This window comes from Oncorhynchus mykiss, chromosome 12 (assembly GCF_013265735.2).
Source record: "Oncorhynchus mykiss isolate Arlee chromosome 12, USDA_OmykA_1.1, whole genome shotgun sequence".
Lineage (NCBI taxonomy): Eukaryota > Metazoa > Chordata > Actinopteri > Salmoniformes > Salmonidae > Oncorhynchus > Oncorhynchus mykiss.
Genome location: NC_048576.1, coordinates 77,467,501 through 77,484,702, shown reverse-complemented (window position 1 = coordinate 77,484,702; position 17,202 = coordinate 77,467,501). Strand labels below are relative to the sequence as shown.

The window sequence follows — 17,202 nt, the reverse complement described above, 5'->3', positions numbered from 1 at the left end:
TTACGTTGTAGGTGATGCAATAAAATAGTCCCAAATCCACCAATAAGGGTATGTACTGTAATTAATATTATAAGCCATACAAAAAAGTTAAAAACAAGTTTTCATAATTTCTATAGTCACAATAATGTGCTAATGTTCTGAACAAGCACACTATTGTATTAGTTTCACGTTAGTATTAGTTTCACAAAAGGTTGCACCCAATGCTAGTAAGATTAATTTGACTTTTTTGAAGATTAAATATGTGCAAAACAAGTAGGAATAAATGTTAATGTTAATCTTATTGGTCTTTTAAGTCCTTTCAGTCTGTCCAATTTCAGTCTTTCCACATGTACAGTTTAGGCCTTTGAACTTCATAAGCTCATTGGAGCTCAGGGTATTGTCCTCCTCAGACAAACAAGTCCCAGAAAGCACAGAATTTCAGTAAGCCTGTGGAGGGATCTCTGAGCTCCGCCATGGGGATAATAACGATCGTTCCATGTCAATGTCTAATCCAATGTAGCAGGACATGCATTCATCCAGCGCAGCCTCCTTCAAAATACTGTTTTTACCTTGAAATGAAATGAGTAGAGGACTCTCAAAGTGGAAGCAAAGACTTCTCAGTTTTTCCATAGGGTTACGTATGTGGATGTTATATAAACTGTACAGGAACATAAGGCATCAAACATTTCACTGCAGCAAAGTCTATGAACTTTCATGTAAAATCACTTTTTGTCTAGGAAGATTGTGAATGTGTCAGAGCTGCAGTGATGTACCCCACAAACTCAACAAGTAAACATAGAAAAGAGTGGTCAAGAAGAAAAAGAGGTGTTAAAAAATAAAATGTAGTTAGAAATAAAATAAGCAGTAAAAAATATATGATTTGTCGGAAACAATACAGACACTACAAGATGTTGAATGTATTCTATGAATGGTTAGACAATATTCATCTCTAATTCTATATCCGTGATTCCAGAGCAGAGGAGAAACTCCACTGGGTAGCCGAGAAGTAGGGGAAGCTATCTGAGTCTGGACGGGAGTGTGATTCTAAGGATTTGCCGGTATGAGAGCCAGACTGGGTTAGGAACTCCTTCACATGTCGTGGCAGTGCATGGAGCAGCCAGTCCTCCACCAGCAGACCTTCTCCATGCAGTCCTGAACAGCAGCCCAGCTCCATGGGCAGCTCTTCTAGACTGTTGCTGCGCAGGTCCAGGCGGGACAGGTGACTCAGGTTGCTCAGCCCTGGAGGCAGGGAACCCAGGGAGTTGTGGGATACATTCAGGCTCCGCAGCTCCAAACAGCGACTGAAGAGCTCTGGAGGCAGGCTCTCCAGCCTGTTCCCACTCAGGTCCAACTCGGTGAGAAATGTCAGCGCCCCTACCTCTGCTGGCAGCTCGTCCAGCAGGTTTCCAGCCAGTAGGAGGCGACGTAGGTGGTGGAGGTTGAAGAGGGCCAGGGGAAGGCTCTGGAGCTGGTTGTACCCCAGGTCCAGGAGCTCCAGAGCACGCAGTACACCAACACTAGCCGGTAGGGCCAGAATACGGTTGTGGGCCAGCCTGAGGCAGGAGAGGCGGCGGAGGTGTGCCAGCCCTAGGAGCTCCTCCAGGGTGCGCAGGCTGTTGTGCTGCAGGTCCAGGGTGCGCAGGCTGGTGAGGGCCAGCAGGGCAGAGGGCAGGCGCTCCAAGTGGCAGTCCTGCAGCTGCAGCTCGGTCAGGCCGGCCACACGCCGCAGGCCCGTCAGCACCAGCAGCCTGGAGCCCTCGTTGTGGATCTCCAGCCTCACCAGGCTCCCTGCCACCTCCCCCAGCTCCCCGGGCACACGCTGCAGCATGCCCCTCAGGACCAGCACCCGGAGGTGACGGAGCTGCCGGAGGCTTCCCAGGGCCCAGCCACGGCCCACCCCGCCCTCGCAGCCCAGTCGGCCAGAAAGGTGCAGCTCCTGCAGGCCGCGGAGAGAGTAGACCCAGCCAGGGATCTCTGCAGCCTGGGTGAAGGTGAGGTGCAGGGCCTCCAGACGCTCCTGCAGAACCACCAGGGAACCAGGCTGCATGGCTGCAGTACAGTGGTACAAATGAAGCTCCCTGTTGTGACATATAAAACAATTGAAGCCCCTTGTCTAGAACACACCAAACCAAACACTTCTATAAAGTGTATATTGTATGTAGATTATTTCAATATTTGGTGGCTTCATTGTTGGCTATATGGCTCACCTGAGTGAGGTCATGTTGGCCACTTGTGCGGGGAGCTTGGCGTCCGTGATGAGCTCCAGCTTGAGCACTACCAGCTGGCTGAGGGTAAAGAGGGCAGGGGGCAGGCGCGGCAGGGCCACCAGCTGCAGCAGGGGCCGTCCCTCTGGGTCGACCGTGGTCATGGAGCGTAGCCTCTCGGCACCCCAGCGCCTCTCCAGGCTCTCCTCCAGCAGGCGTGTCTCGCTGACGGGTGACAGGAAGACGGAAAGACGCTGGGCCAGTAGGGGGTCGTACTGGTCAGCCATGTGTAACAGGAAGGCCAGGTCATTACATAAGTCAGGGACATCCCTCATGGAGCCCAGCTCCCTCAGTTTGTTAAAGGAGTATTGACGCAGGGAGCTGAGGGGTGCACAACCACAAACAGAGCACTGTATAGTTAACAACAAAGGTACTAAGAGTGTAACATGCTGCAGACAGTGGTGGAAAAAGTACCAAATTGTCATACTTGAGTAAAAGTAAAGATGCCTTAATAGAAAATGAATCAAGTAAAAGTGAAAGTCACCCAGCAAAATACCACTTGAGTAAAGTAGTAGTCTAAAAGTATTTGGCTTAAAATATACTCAATTATCAAAAGTAAAAGTATAAATCATTTCACAGTCCTTACATTAAGCAAACCAGACAGCATGATTTTCTAGTTTTTTAAATTACGGATAGCCAGGGGCACACTCCAACACTCAGACTTCATTTACTAATGAAGCATTTAGTGTTTAGTGAGTCCACCAGACCAGATGCAGTTGGGATGACCAGGTATGTTCTTTTGAGAATTGCGTGAATTTTACTATTTTCCTGTCATGCAAAGCATTCAAAATGTAACAAGTACTTTTGGGTGTCAGTTGTAAAAAGTACATGATTTTCCTTAAGAATGTAGTGAAAAGTAAAAAGTAAAAGTTAGTAAAAAAATATTATTAGTAAAGTAAACTACTTAAGTAGTACTTTAAAGTATGTTTAATTAAGTACTTTATACCACTGGCTGCAGAGCAAAGCCAATTAAAATAGATGGGAAAATAAAATGCAAATTACAGTCACAACACTCATAAAAATGTTGGCACTAATCTGCTATCCAGACCTGTGGAGGATCCAGCTGAGGGTGTAGATGCTCAGCAGGCCAAAGAGCCCCACCAGGCTGATGTAGGCCAGCAGCAACTTGTGGAGGACAGAGGCCAGGGCATGGGTACACTCAAAGGCACTGTAGCCAGTCAGGGCATGGGCCTGGGGCAGGCAGGTGTGGGTGAACGAGATGGAGCTCATCAGAGGAGTGGTGTAGCCCACTATCAGCACCACCAGCAGCAGCTTGAACACTGTCTGGGCCAAGTACACCTGATGCAGGAGAGAGCAGAAAACAGGGATAGTGAATGTGAAGGTGTGGTATGGTAAACAGATACATCAAAAAAATAGTTCAGACACGTTCAGTAAATGACCCCTGACCTTGTAGATAACTTCAGAGTCCTCACAGTGGGAGCGGAAGCGGCGCACCCTCTCGAACAGTGCCCTGGCCTGCTCCCCGTCACTCCGGTCCAAACTGGCAACCCGCCGTGAACCATCCAGCACCACAGGGGATTTGGAAGCCGGGACATGGGCCCGGGACAGAGACATGGTGGACAGGGAGGAGGTCCGGGAGAGAGTGGAGGGGCAGGGCGAGGGAGGGGCGGCAGTGGACGCGCTATCAGATCTCACCAGCAGGGGGCTGTCTGTCCCCGAGTCCAGGCTGGACTGGCGGTTGCGGGATACGGAGAGTGAAGACAGGAGAGTAGGAGGAGGCATTTGGAGATCCTGGGGGCCTGTCTCCTCCCCTCCCTCCTCCTGGCGGGCGGCATGGGACAGGGCGCGGGAGGTCCAGGGAGACTCACAGCACTTGGCCAGGATGGTCAGGAAGTGCTCTATGCGGGCGGAGGTGAGGGGGAAGTGGAACCAGAAGCAACCGCTGGCCAATAGCACCAGGGACTGGAGTAGAGCCACATAGGGGAAGAAGCGGGAGTACCAGGGCAGGGCCTCGTGGTAGCACACCTGGCTAATGTAGACATACTGCTGGTAGTCCAGGTGGGTGCGTCTGCCCCTAGCAGGGGTCCAAGGGTTGGCTGGTAGGGGGGATGCTTTGGTGGGGGGCCTGTTAGGGGGGTGGGGTTGAGGTACGGCACCACTGCTGGAGGAGGTGTTCTGGTTAGTAGGGGTGGTAGTGAGGTCCAGGGGGAGACACACCACCCTGTCTCGAGATAGCAACAGGGTGCCTGACAACACAGATACCATGAGCATCAGCACCACCAGGTACTCCATGAAGACCTCCCACCAGGGCTTCAGCAGCTTGGAGCTGCCCTGACGCTCACTCAGAGAGGCCAGCTCTGACAGGCTGAACATGGCTTATGCTAGGTGAAGGACTGAATAACAAAATGGTGGAATAGTGATTCTGCTGTCACCAACTCCAATGCTTATTGTGCCAGGATCCAGACCTGAAAGGAATCAGTTGTAGCCCGCCAGTGGGACCAGACCAGCATTTAAAAAACACTGGTGTAGGAGATTTAACTGTTGGGAAAGAGACAAAATAATCAGAAAAGGAAGTGACAGGGAAAAAAGCACTTTATAGGAGACAGATTCATTTATAAGACTGGCCTCCAGTTCAATCCAGTACGTTTTCCCTCCAACCAACAAGTCTTGTGGTTTAGAACTGTTACAGAGAGCTTTGTTAAACAAAGTTAAAAGTGGTTACCCGACCCTGCTGAAAAATAATATGATTCAAAACGACTTGTGTAATATAGTTTAAGGTAATAGGGTAATATGTGACATGTCGTTGACTGTAGATTTAACTGAATGAGAGGACGTTTCTGGTTCCTGGTTGTCTTCTTCATCCCCCTGACACACACTGCCATATATAAGGCAGTAGTCTAGTCAGTATACCAGTGTGCCCTGGTTATGACAGGCAGGGTACGCTCGAGGAAGAGTGTACTACAGAATATTGGAAGTGTCATTCGCATTGTGTTACACATTTATGTGAGTGTGACATTGGAATGCAGTATTTTAGTAGCCAATATTTAGGCTAAGATTTGCATTTAAAGTTAAGCAGTTATTAAATCAGATGCGTTAATTATTCTCAAGCGTTGTTAAATAACAAGCAAAAATAGTAAAACTTACATGTAACCACAGCACGTTTGTCAGACAGCTTTTTCTTTCACAAAAACGTTTTCTTGTCTGGATGCTGCTCAAACGGTGTCTAGAAAAACAACAGTGAATTGCGCGGTGCATCGCTCTGGGGTGACTAGTCCGGTGCGGTCCGGTTCTCTCAAGAATGAAACTTCATAAAAAACTTTTTCTATTGCGGGCGGTGACTGGTGTTGAGAGTGGAGCGCCGCAGCAGTGGTGACAAACACGGGGTTTTGGCTCTTTAACGGTTGTCATGACGAAGTGAGATGTTGAGAAGAAATCTAATTAATTTCACCCCAGTCCGTAGCCAAAGCCTTTTATTGCAATAGAAGGCTCTGCCTGTAGCCTAGTCCTACTCCCCCCCAAAAAGTATTATTACAAACAAAACAAAAATGTAAAAAATAATTGACTACAAAAAAAATACAGTGCCTTTTGTGCTTATTTATTTCACCCTGGCTGGCACATGTTCCCTCTTACAGTAGCTTATAGGCTTACAATTTGTATAATGAGACTCCAATAAACCGAAAAGATGAAGGCTACTGTTCAGCTGCCGGGGCCAAGGAGGTGAAGCCTTAATGAGCTGTTTAGCTAGGCTAAATATAATTAAACTTATAATGCATCAAATTTCTTGTGAGATTTGTATTAATTGTACATGGTCCCTTTTAAATAAACGTAATAAATAAATAAAATGAACTCATAGGGTTACTTATTCGAACAATCAATGGACATTTGGAGACGAATGAGCGGGAGGACCGCTGTAAATCAAGGGTCAGTGCTATCCGGGATCCTTGGGACATACCCCATTGAAGTTGACATTTAAAAGGGTTATGGTAAGAGTTAGGTTGTGGTTAAGGTTAGGGTAGTGGTTAAGGTTAGGGTTTAGGGTAGGGATTGCACTGCCCATCAATCAAGTAGTCCAGAGCGCGCAGAGCCGATTATGACGTGCCCTGGGCTCCTTCTACGCAACAATGTAAATAACGTTGTAATTGCAGTTGTCAACACAGTGGCTCATTTGCAAAGTTTCACTTGCTCTCGTTACATCTGATTTTACAGACTGCGAAAATTACTGTAGCCTATGATTGCAAGACTCCGGTAAGTAGAAGGCTATTTATATCTGAGATAAAATGCCTGGTTTTAGTCAGTAGGCCTATTTGTTTAAAAGTAGGCTAATTTGAAATCCATAAATAAATCTCTCTTGCCCCCAGTCATGCACAGGAGAAGCGCGAGGCTAGTAACCGGAGGGTACTATAACCAGTCCTCCGATAACGAGTCTTCCTCCAGCATCTCCTACAGGGAGAGCCACGTCAGGTGATTATGTGTATGAGTTCATCTTGCGTGTCATTTTTTTGTATTGAACGGTAGTGTTAGAACAGTGTTAAAACTATGTGTGTCCCTCTCAGGGTTTTCAATAAGAAGAGAACTGGGGGACATAAGGATTCTTCCCGATCTAGTCAGGCCAGCAGCACTGTCAGTGCCACCAATTTCACCACTGAGCGAAACATCAATGCCGATGACATTGGTACTGCAGACATCACTTCCTGTCCTAGCTAGTTGGTGTTCACATTGCCAACCTCTATTAGCCCCTTGTGTCGACTAGTCGGCTGGTCTGAGATCTGTTTGTTCTGTCCTTCCAACTCCTGTGGTCATTGTCACGCCATGGCAATGGCCATAGGAGTTGGCAAGACAACATAAACAGTTCTGGGACCAGGCCTACCCTCTAACCCCATTGCTTGGATTAGACATTTGTGTCAGTCTAAATTAATTGGATATGTATACACAATATACTGTATATGTCTAAAATACTCAACCTCCCTTATCTTTCTCTCTCTGCCTTTCTCATCTCCCTCCCTATGTCAGACTTGGCTCCGACATTGAGGGCCACCCAGAGAAGGCAGACCTTCCTGTCTCCTCCTAGTGTGGCCCTGGAGCCCAGCCTGAGCTTCTCGAGCATGAGCTACAGCTCTGGCTACTGCTCTGAAGAACCACATAGGCTTAGGACATGCTCCAGCAGGAGCTTCTCTAGTGGAATTGGTACAAGGACCGGTGCTAGCTGCAGTGAGTGCAATATGTTTGTGTTTGTGTACAAGAGACAATATTAGAGACAGCTGGTCTCTATGCTCGTAGTTTGTTTGTTAGCATTAGCTGAGCGTTAGCTTTTCTCTCTGCTTGTGCCTTGTTTGTTAGCATTAGTATTAGCTTTGGCGCTATGTGTTTACCCCTGTAGCCCGTTCATGGTTGCCTTCCTGGTTGCCTTTCTGGTTTGCCATCCTGCTCTTCCTCCTCCCCTTTCTTCTGACCTTCGGTGAGTGCTACATCACATTTACACATCTAAATGTCCTCCTAATCAACTAGATGTCCTCTGTGTAACTAGTACTACGATGTCTTCCCAGCCGTATTCCTGTTTTCGACTGCATTCCCCACCATGAATCTTAATCTGATGACCCGACCGACTCAACCTGACCCTCGACCTGATCTGACTCAAAAGACTACTACGGTAGGACCTGTTTTTCATCTGTCTAATACTGTACTTAGCCCTACTGTTTGTCTCATATCTATTATCTATGCCTTGATTGGGTGAATGCAGCATTGAAGTTCAAATCAAATCAAATCAAATTTTATTTGTCACATACACATGGTTAGCAGATGTTAATGCGAGTGTAGCGAAATGCTTGTGCTTCTAGTTCCGACAATGCAGTAATAACCAACAAGTAATCTAACTAACAATTCCAAAACTACTGTCTTGTACACAGTGTGAGGGGATAAAGAATATGTACATAAGGATATATGAATGAGTGATGGTACAGAGCAGCATAGGCAGATACAGTAGATGGTATCGAGTACAGTATATACATATGAGATGAGTATGTAAACAAAGTGGCATAGTTAAAGTGGCAAGTGATACATGTATTACATAAGGATACAGTCGATGATATAGAGTACAGTATATACGTATGCATATGAGATGAATAATGTAGGGTAAGTAACATTATATAAGGTAGCATTGTTTAAAGTGGCTAGTGATATATTTACATCATTTCCCATCAATTCCCATTATTAAAGTGGCTGGAGTTGAGTCAGTGTCAGTGTGTTGGCAGCAGCCACTCAATGTTAGTGGTGGCTGTTTAACAGTCTGATGGCCTTGAGATAGAAGCTGTTTTTCAGTCTCTCGGTCCCAGCTTTGATGCACCTGTACTGACCTCGCCTTCTGGATGATAGCGGGGTGAACAGGCAGTGGCTCGGGTGGTTGATGTCCTTGATGATCTTTATGGCCTTCCTGTGACATCGGGTGGTGTAGGTGTCCTGGAGGGCAGGTAGTTTGCCCCCGGTGATGCGTTGTGCAGACCTCACTACCCTCTGGAGAGCCTTACGGTTGAGGGCGGAGCAGTTGCCGTACCAGGCGGTGATACAGCCCGCCAGGATGCTCTCGATTGTGCATCTGTAGAAGTTTGTGAGTGCTTTTGGTGACAAGCCTAATTTCTTCAGCCTCCTGAGGTTGAAGAGGCGCTGCTGCGACTTCTTCACAATGCTGTCTGTGTGAGTGGACCAATTCAGTTTGTCTGTGATGTGTATGCCGAGGAACTTAAAACTTGCTACCCTCTCTACTACTGTTCCATCGATGTGGATAAGGGGGTGTTCCCTCTGCTGTTTCCTGAAGTCCACAATCATCTCCTTAGTTTTGTTGACGTTGAGTGTGAGGTTATTTTCCTGACACCACACTCCGAGGGCCCTCACCTCCTCCCTGTAGGCCGTCTCGTCGTTGTTGGTAATCAAGCCTACCACTGTTGTGTCGTCCGCAAACTTGATGATTGAGTTGGAGGCGTGCGTGGCCACGCAGTCGTGGGTGAACAGGGAGTACAGGAGAGGGCTCAGAACGCACCCTTGTGGGGCCCCAGTGTTGAGGATCAGCGGGGAGGAGATGTTGTTGCCTACCCTCACCACCTGGGGGCGGCCCGTCAGGAAGTCCAGTACCCAGTTGCACAGGGCGGGGTCGAGACCCAGGGTCTCGAGCTTGATGACGAGCTTGGAGGGTACTATGGTGTTGAATGCCGAGCTGTAGTCAATGAACAGCATTCTCACATAGGTATTCCTCTTGTCCAGATGGGTTAGGGCAGTGTGCAGTGTGGTTGAGATTGCATCGTCTGTGGACGTATTTGGGCGGTAAGCAAATTGGAGTGGGTCTAGGGTGTCAGGTAGGGTGGAGGTGATATGGGCCTTGACTAGTCTCTCAAAGCACTTCATGATGACGGAAGTGAGGGCTACGGGGCGGTAGTCGTTTAGCTCAGTGACCTTAGCTTTCTTGGGAACAGGAACAATGGTGGCCCTCTTGAAGCATGTGGGAACAGCAGACTGTTATAGGGATTGATTGAATATGTCCGTAAACACACCGGCCAGCTGGTCTGCGCATGCTCTGAGGGCGCGGCTGGGGATGCCGTCTGGGCCTACAGCCTTGCGAGGGTTAACACGTTTAAATGTCTTACTCACCTCGGCTGCAGTGAAGGAGAGACCGCAAGTTTTCGTTGCAGGCCGTGTCAGTGGCACTGTATTGTTGAGCCTGATTGTCCAATAAATATTGTTGATTCTCTTTCCACAGCATGGAACTCCTATCATGAATTCAGCTTTCGAAATGAAAATGAACACTATACTGGTGAGAGAGAGAGAGAAAGAGAGAGAGAGAGAAAGTGAGAGAAGGGGGGAAGAGCGAGAGCATGCCGAAAATAGGTTGGGGTCAATTCCATTTTAATTCCTTCACTTCAGGGAAGTACACTACAATTCCAATTCTTATGCTTTTCAATTACGAACATTTTTCATTTAAATTGAAGTTTGGTTCACTTTATCAATTGACTAGAGTTTAAATGGAATTGACCTCAAGCCTGATGGACATATTAATTTGGTTATCTGACTTGTTGCATGTGTGTGTCTTGCAGAGAGAGATTGAAATTATGAAACAGAAAGAAAACCAGCAACGGGACATTTCTGAGGTGAGACGCGTCAATCTAACCCTTTAAATTGACATACCTTCAAAGTTTAAAAACACTGCCCAACGTTGTGTTTCGTCCAATATTCTTTAATTTAGGTGTCAATAATTGCCTCTCAGGAAGGAATGAAGACAATTTAATCGAATTGAGTTTGTCTTCCCCTATAGATGTTACAAAAAATGACTAAGGACCTGAGGTGTGTGAAGACCGAGATTGACGACATGAGAGTGAGGGTGGACAGGTGAGTGTGTGCCAGTCCTGAAACTATCTCAGTGCCTTGCCTCTAGCTCCTAGCCCCTAACCCCTAGCCCCTAGCTCCTACTCCTTAAAGTTATGTTGGATTCTATTCTACAAGACAAACCTCTCCCAAAATGGAAAATGAAGTTGTATTGTATTGGTTTGTATTGTATTGTCTCTAGTGTGGACTTTGAGAGTGTGAGCTTTGATCGTCGCCTGGATCAGGAAGCTACAGAGTTCAGCAAGCAGGTGGCTGATCTACAAGAACACCTACTCTTTACTAGAGGAAGAGTTAGGGCCCTGGAGGACGTCAGCGACACGGTAACACACACACACACACACACACACACACACACACACACACACACACACACACACACACACACACACTTTATTTCCTAATGTATGTGATCTCTCTGTTTCGGTAGCTGCAGCATCAGGTGACCTCTATAAAGAACCAGCCTCCTCCCGCTCTGGCACCAACCAACACACACCTGACCCCTGAGTTCATAGAGGCCATGGGCAAATGGCTCAGAGATAGATTGGCCCAGGTACAGTGACTTGCGAAAGTATTCACTCCCCTTGGCATTTTTCCTATTTTGTTGCCTTCCAATCTGGAGTTAAAATAGATTTTTGGGGGGTTTGTATCATTTCATTTACGTAACATGCGTACCACTTTGAAGATGCAAAATGTATTGCGAAATTTATTGTGAAACAGACAAGAAATGACACAAAAAAACTGAAAACTTGAGCGTGCATAACTGTTCACTCCCCCAAAGTCAATACTTTGTAGAGCCACCTTTTGCAGCAATTCGAGCTACAAGTCTCTTGGGGTATGTCTCTATAAACTTACACATCTAGCCGCTGGGATTTTTGCCCATTCTTCAAGGCAAAACTGCTACAGCTTCTTCAAGTTGGATGGTTCTGCTGGTGTACAGCAATCTTTAAGTCATACCACAGATTCTCAATTCGATTGAGGTCTGAGCTTTGACTAGGCCATTCCAAGATATTTAAATGTTTCCCCTTAAACCACTCAAGTGTTGCTTTAGCAGTATAATTAGGTTAATTGTCCTGCTGGAAGGTGAATCTCTGTCCCAGTCTCAAATCTCTGGAAGACTGAAACAGGTTTCCCTCAACAATTCCCCTGTATTTAGCTCCATCCATCATTCCTTCAATTCTGACCAGTTTCCCAGTCCCAGCCAATGAAAACAATACCCACAGCATGATGCTGCCACCACCATGCTTCACTGTGGGGATGGTGTTCTCGGGGTGATGAGAGGTGTTGGGTTTGCACCAGACATAGCGTTTTCCTTGATGGCCAAAAAGCCACATTTTTGTCAAATTTCATCTTCTTCCATATGTTTGGGGAGTCTCCCACATGCCTTTTGGAGAACACCAAAATATATTTTTTTTCTTTAAGCAATGGCTTTTTTTCTGGCCACTCTTCCATAAAGCCCAGCACTGTGGAGTGTGCGGCTTAAAGTGGTCCTATGGACAGATTCTCTAATCTCCGCTGTGGAGCTTTGCAGCTCCTTCAGGGTTATCTTTGATCTCTTTGTTGCCTCTGATTAATGCCCTCTTTTTTTTAACCTTTATTTAATTAGGCAAGTCAGTTAAGAACAAATTCTTATTTTCAATGACGGCCTAGGAACAGTGGGTTAACTGCCTGTTCAGGGGCAGAACGACAGATTTGTACCTTGTCAGCTCTGGGATTTGAACTTGCAACTTTTCAGTTACTAGTCTAATGCTTAACCACTATGATACCCTCCTAGCCTGCTCCATGAGTTTTGGTGGGCGGCCCTCTCTTGGCAGATTTGTTGTGGTGCCATATTATTTCCATTTTTTAATAATGGATTCAACGGTGCTCCGCGGGATGTTCAAAGTTTCAGATATTTTTTTTATAACCCAAACCTGATATGTACTTCTCCAAAACCCTTGTCCCTGACCTGTTTGGATAGCTCCTTGGTCTTCATGGTGCTGCTTGCTTGGTGGTGCCCCTTGCTAAGTGGTGTTTCAGACTTTGGGGCCTTTCGGAACAGGGGTATATACTGAGATATATACTGAGATCATGTGACACTTAGATTGCACACAGGTGGACTTTATTTAACTAATTATGTGACTTCTGAAGGTAATTGGTTGCACCAGATCTTATTTAGGGGCTTTATAGCAAAGGGGGTGAATACATATGCACGCACCACTTTTCAGTTTTTAATTTGTTTAATTTTTTGAAAGAAGTCATTTTTTTAATTTCACTTCACCAATTTGGACTATTTTGTGTATGTCCATTACATGAAATCTAAATAATATTACATTTTAATTACAAGTTGTAATGCAACAAAATAGGAAAAACACCAAGGGGGGATGAATACGTTTGCAAGGCACTGTAGTTGAATTTTTTTGATATGTTGTATTATTAGCCCCCAAAATTAACATGAATTGTGATATAATTGTGTGTAAATGTATGTTTGTTTGTGTGTCAGGATGAGAGACAGGATGTGAAACAGGTGGTGAAAGACTGCAGTCGTCCACTGGCTGACAAAATGCCCAACTTCGCCCTCGAGTCCCAAGGTTTGTGACATCATCACTGATCAGCACCATTGTATACTGTATAAAACATAAAATAAATCTGTTCCCAAGTATTCCCACACATACTAGAGAGACACGTGATTGTATACAAATGTAAGCAAGGTTTGAAGTGATCATGTTTTTGTCAAATATTATATCTGTTTGAAATTATTTTATGTTACAGCCCCTCGATCATCCGCTCACAAAAAATCTACTCACGGCTGAATCTAGTTCATGATCCCTGGTATAGACTATATTATTGAATATGCTCAGAGCTCTCTGTGTCTGTCTGTGTGTGTGTGTGTAGGTGGCAGCATTGTAACCAGTCGGTGCTCTGAGACATATAAGACCGGTTCGGCCCGAGTGAGTTTCCTGGGGATTCCCCTGTGGTCTCCATCAGAGAGCCCCCGGACTGTAATTCAGGTATCTCTCTCTCTCTCTCTCATCCTGCCTCACTCCTCTACTCACACTTTATTTCGCTCCCTCCATCTGTCTCTCTCCTTCCTTTGTAAACTGTAATGTAACGTGACCATGATTGAATGCACTTTAAAGATCACTGTCAGCCTGACACTCCTCTGTCTTGCTTCCCCCTACTCTTCCCTTTCTCTGCTCTCCAAAGGGCCAGCTGGTGCAGCCTGGTAAGTGTTGGCCGTTCCGCGGGGCCCAGGGCTCCATGACTGTGGCTCTGTCTCACCCTGTCCACGTCACCCACGTTACCATGGAGCACATCTCCACCGCCGTCTCTCCCACCGGACACATAGACAGCGCTCCTAAGGACTTCGCCGTCTACGTGAGTCACCTCTGACCCCTGTGTATTTGATCAGAACCACACAGGAATGTTTTTGAAGTGTTATGCTGAGTACCTTTAATTTTCTCTCTCTCTGTCTGTCTGTCTGTCTGTCTGTCTGTCTGTCTGTCTGTCTGTCTGTCTCTCTGTCTGTGTGTGTGTGTGTGTGTGTGTGTGTGTGTGTGTGTGTGTGTGTGTGTGTGTGTGTGTGTGTGTGTGTGTGTGTGTGTGTGTGTGTGTGTAGGGCATGACTACTAACAGTGAAGAGGGAACACTGCTCGGGACTTTCATGTTTAACCAGGCCGGGGATCCTATCCAGACATTTAAACTGCCTGTGAGTCAGACACTAACAAAGAGATATTAGAGATACACATGGTAGAGACCCACAGGGCACACACTGGTTGAATCAACGCTGTTTCCACATCATTTCAATAAAATTATGTTGAACCAAAGTGGAATAGACGTTGACTTGACATCTGTGCCCTGTGGGGATACACATGGTAGCGATATACATGGTATAGATACAGAGAACATGATTCCAGACATTGACACAGATTATTCCAATTACATTTGGCTTTAAGCAGTTTAACTTTTGGGGTGATTGTTTGTGCAACAGGCGGGCTGATATAATAAAAGCGTCAAAATGATTATAACAGTGGACTTCTCTCTCTCTCTCAGAACCCTAACAGTGTGTATCGCTATGTGGAGCTCCGTATCCTCAGCAACTGGGGTCACCAGGACTACACATGTGTGTATCGCTTACGGGTTCACGGCAAGATGCCTTCTGCATGAGACAGATCCTCTGTCCACCCCAACCCCAGTGTGTGTGTCATCCACCCCAACACCAGTGTGTGTGTGTCATCCACCCCAACCCCAGTGTGTGTGTGTGTCATCCACCCCAACCCCAGTGTGTGTGTGTGTCATCCACCCCAACCCCAGTGTGTGTGTGTGTGTCATCCACCCCAACCCCAGTGTGTGTGTGTGTCATCCACCCCAACCCCAGTGTGTGTGTGTGTTATCCACCCCAACCCCAGTGTGTGTGTGTGTGTCATCCACCCCAACCCCAGTGTGTCATCCACCCCAACCCCAGTGTGTGTGTGTGTCATCCACCCCAACCCCAGTGTGTGTGTGTCATCCACCCCAACCCCAGTGTGTGTGTGTCATCCACCCCAACCCCAGTGTGTGTGTGTCATCCACCCCAACCCCAGTGTGTGTGTCATCCACCCCAACCCCAGTGTGTGTGTCATCCACCCCAACCCCAGTGTGTGTGTGTGTCATCCACCCCAACCCCAGTGTGTGTGTGTGTCATCCACCCCAACCCCAGTGTGTGTGTGTGTGTCATCCACCCCAACCCCAGTGTGTGTGTGTCATCCACCCCAACACCAGTGTGTGTGTGTCATCCACCCCAACCCCAGTGTGTGTGTGTCATCCACCCCAACCCTAGTGTGTGTGTGTCATCCACCCCAACCAAATAATATCTTATTTTCCATACTGGAGCGTATATTTTGCCTCTAGCAAAGATGTCAATCTAAATAAAATCTCTATTTGGTTGATTCTGGGGTGATTTAATGCGTACAAACTCTCATGTATGGATAGTACTGACACACATGATACGATGCACAATAAGATGCATTGATGCTCCATATCCACTAGGGGTCATTGATGATTAGGCAAAGACTCCCAGAGTGTCTATATACGCCACTATAGGCTTCTAACTATGTTGAAGAGTCACTAAATTAACGTGGGAGGAAATGTATTTCTTGGTCCATTGTCTTGTCCTGGTGATAACACATAGGTAGGCTACTGTGCAGTAATAGCATGGGATTGTGTTTTTGGATTTGCCATTTGTTTGATGTTATTGAACTTCCATTTGTTCCATTTTGCAGGTGTGTGTGTGTGTGTGTGTGTGTGGTATCTGGGTCAGGGGGAGTTTTAGAAGGCTTATAGTAACTACATGGAGGGAGATGGCCAATATGATGTAGTAGCTATTGTACACAGCAGTGTGTTTCTTAGTGTGTATGTCTATTTGTGATGGCCTAGAGAGGTTAGAAAAACCAATGCTGGGACTGGATGGGTGTGACCCTGCAGTGATGGGAACCAGAGCGGATGTGAAAGGGATGTGTCAAGTCGAGAGAGAAAATCTCATGAGAGTGTGAATCGCATCTGTAAGAGACAGGAGGATTGTGCAGATTATTCTGCCTACAGTGGGGAGAACACGTATTTGATAACCTGCAAAATCGGCAGTGTTTCGTGAGAGACAGAATCTAAAACAAAAATCCAGAAAATCACATTGTATGATTTTTAAGTAATTAATTTGCATTTTATTGCATGACATAAGTATTTGATCACCTACCAACCAGTAAGAATTCCAGCTCTCACAGACCTGTTAGTTTTTCTTTAAAAAGCCCTCCTGTTCTCCACTCATTACCTGTATTAACTGCACCGGTTTGAACTCGTTACCTGTATAAAAGACACCTGTCCACACACTCAATCAAACAGTCTCCAACCTCTCCACAATGGCCAAGAACAGAGAGCTGTGTAAGGACATCAGGGATAAAATTGTAGACCTGCACAAGGCTGGGATGGTCTACAGGACAATAGGCAAGCAGCTTGGTAAGAAGGCAACAACTGTTGGTGCAATTATTAGAAAATGGAAGAAGTTCAAGATGACGGTCAATCACCCTCGGTCTGGGGCTCCATGCAAGATCTCACCTCGTGAGGAAGGTGAGGGATCAGCCCAGAACTACACGGCAGGACCTGGTCAATGACCTGAAGAGAGCTGGGACCACAGTCTCAAAGAAAACCATTAGTAACACACTACGCCGTCATGGATTAAAATCCTGCAGCGCACGCAAGGTCCCCCTGCTCAAGCCAGCGCATGTCCAGGCCCGTCTGAAGTTTGCCAATGACTATCTAGATGATCCAGAGGAGGAATGGGAGAAGGTCATGTGGTCTGATGAGACAAAAATAGAGCTTTTTGGTCTAAACTCCACACGCCGTGTTTGGAGGAAGAAGAAGGATGAGTACAATCCCAAGAACACCATTCCAACCGTGAAGCATGGAGGTGGAAACATCATTCTTTGGACATGCTTTTCTGCAAAGGGGACAGGACGACTGCACCGTATTGAAAGGATGATGGATGGGGCCATGTATCGAGAGATCTTGGCCAACAACCTCCTTCCCTCGGTAAGAGCATTGAAGATGGGTCGTGACTGGGTCTTCCAGCATGACAACGACCCAATACACACAGTCAGGGCATCTAAGGAGTGGCTCCGTAAGA

At 46.5% G+C, this 17,202-nt stretch overlaps 2 protein-coding genes across 3 annotated transcripts; one reads left to right on the top strand and one right to left on the bottom strand.

Annotated features, from left to right (window-relative positions):
* Window positions 1-43: 43 nt before the first annotated feature.
* Window positions 44-5,798, bottom strand: si:ch211-106h11.1 (volume-regulated anion channel subunit LRRC8D). Its single transcript, XM_021625304.2, has 5 exons — window positions 5,349-5,798; window positions 3,651-4,742; window positions 3,292-3,542; window positions 2,187-2,564; window positions 44-2,057 (listed from the first exon to the last, which is right to left on the bottom strand). The coding sequence occupies exons 2-5, from the start codon at window positions 4,575-4,577 to the stop codon at window positions 935-937; spliced, it is 2,679 nt and encodes an 892-aa protein (XP_021480979.1). The 5' UTR covers window positions 4,578-4,742; window positions 5,349-5,798; the 3' UTR covers window positions 44-934.
* A 417-nt stretch (window positions 5,799-6,215) lies between these two features.
* Window positions 6,216-14,846, top strand: LOC110539172 (SUN domain-containing protein 2-like). Of its 2 annotated transcripts, XM_036939669.1 has the most exons (16): window positions 6,216-6,449; window positions 6,563-6,665; window positions 6,758-6,876; window positions 7,215-7,412; window positions 7,582-7,659; window positions 7,748-7,851; window positions 9,949-10,002; window positions 10,283-10,336; window positions 10,501-10,574; window positions 10,753-10,891; window positions 10,999-11,121; window positions 13,051-13,138; window positions 13,443-13,558; window positions 13,755-13,925; window positions 14,167-14,256; window positions 14,601-14,846. In XM_036939669.1, exons 2-16 carry the CDS (start codon window positions 6,565-6,567, stop codon window positions 14,712-14,714), a joined length of 1,623 nt encoding a protein of 540 aa, XP_036795564.1. In that variant the 5' UTR covers window positions 6,216-6,449; window positions 6,563-6,564; the 3' UTR covers window positions 14,715-14,846. The 2 variants fall into 2 exon arrangements, with proteins under 2 accessions (XP_036795564.1, XP_036795565.1); XM_036939670.1 differs by lacking the exon at window positions 9,949-10,002 and having other exon boundaries at window positions 6,217-6,449.
* The last annotated feature ends 2,356 nt before the right edge of the window (window positions 14,847-17,202 follow it).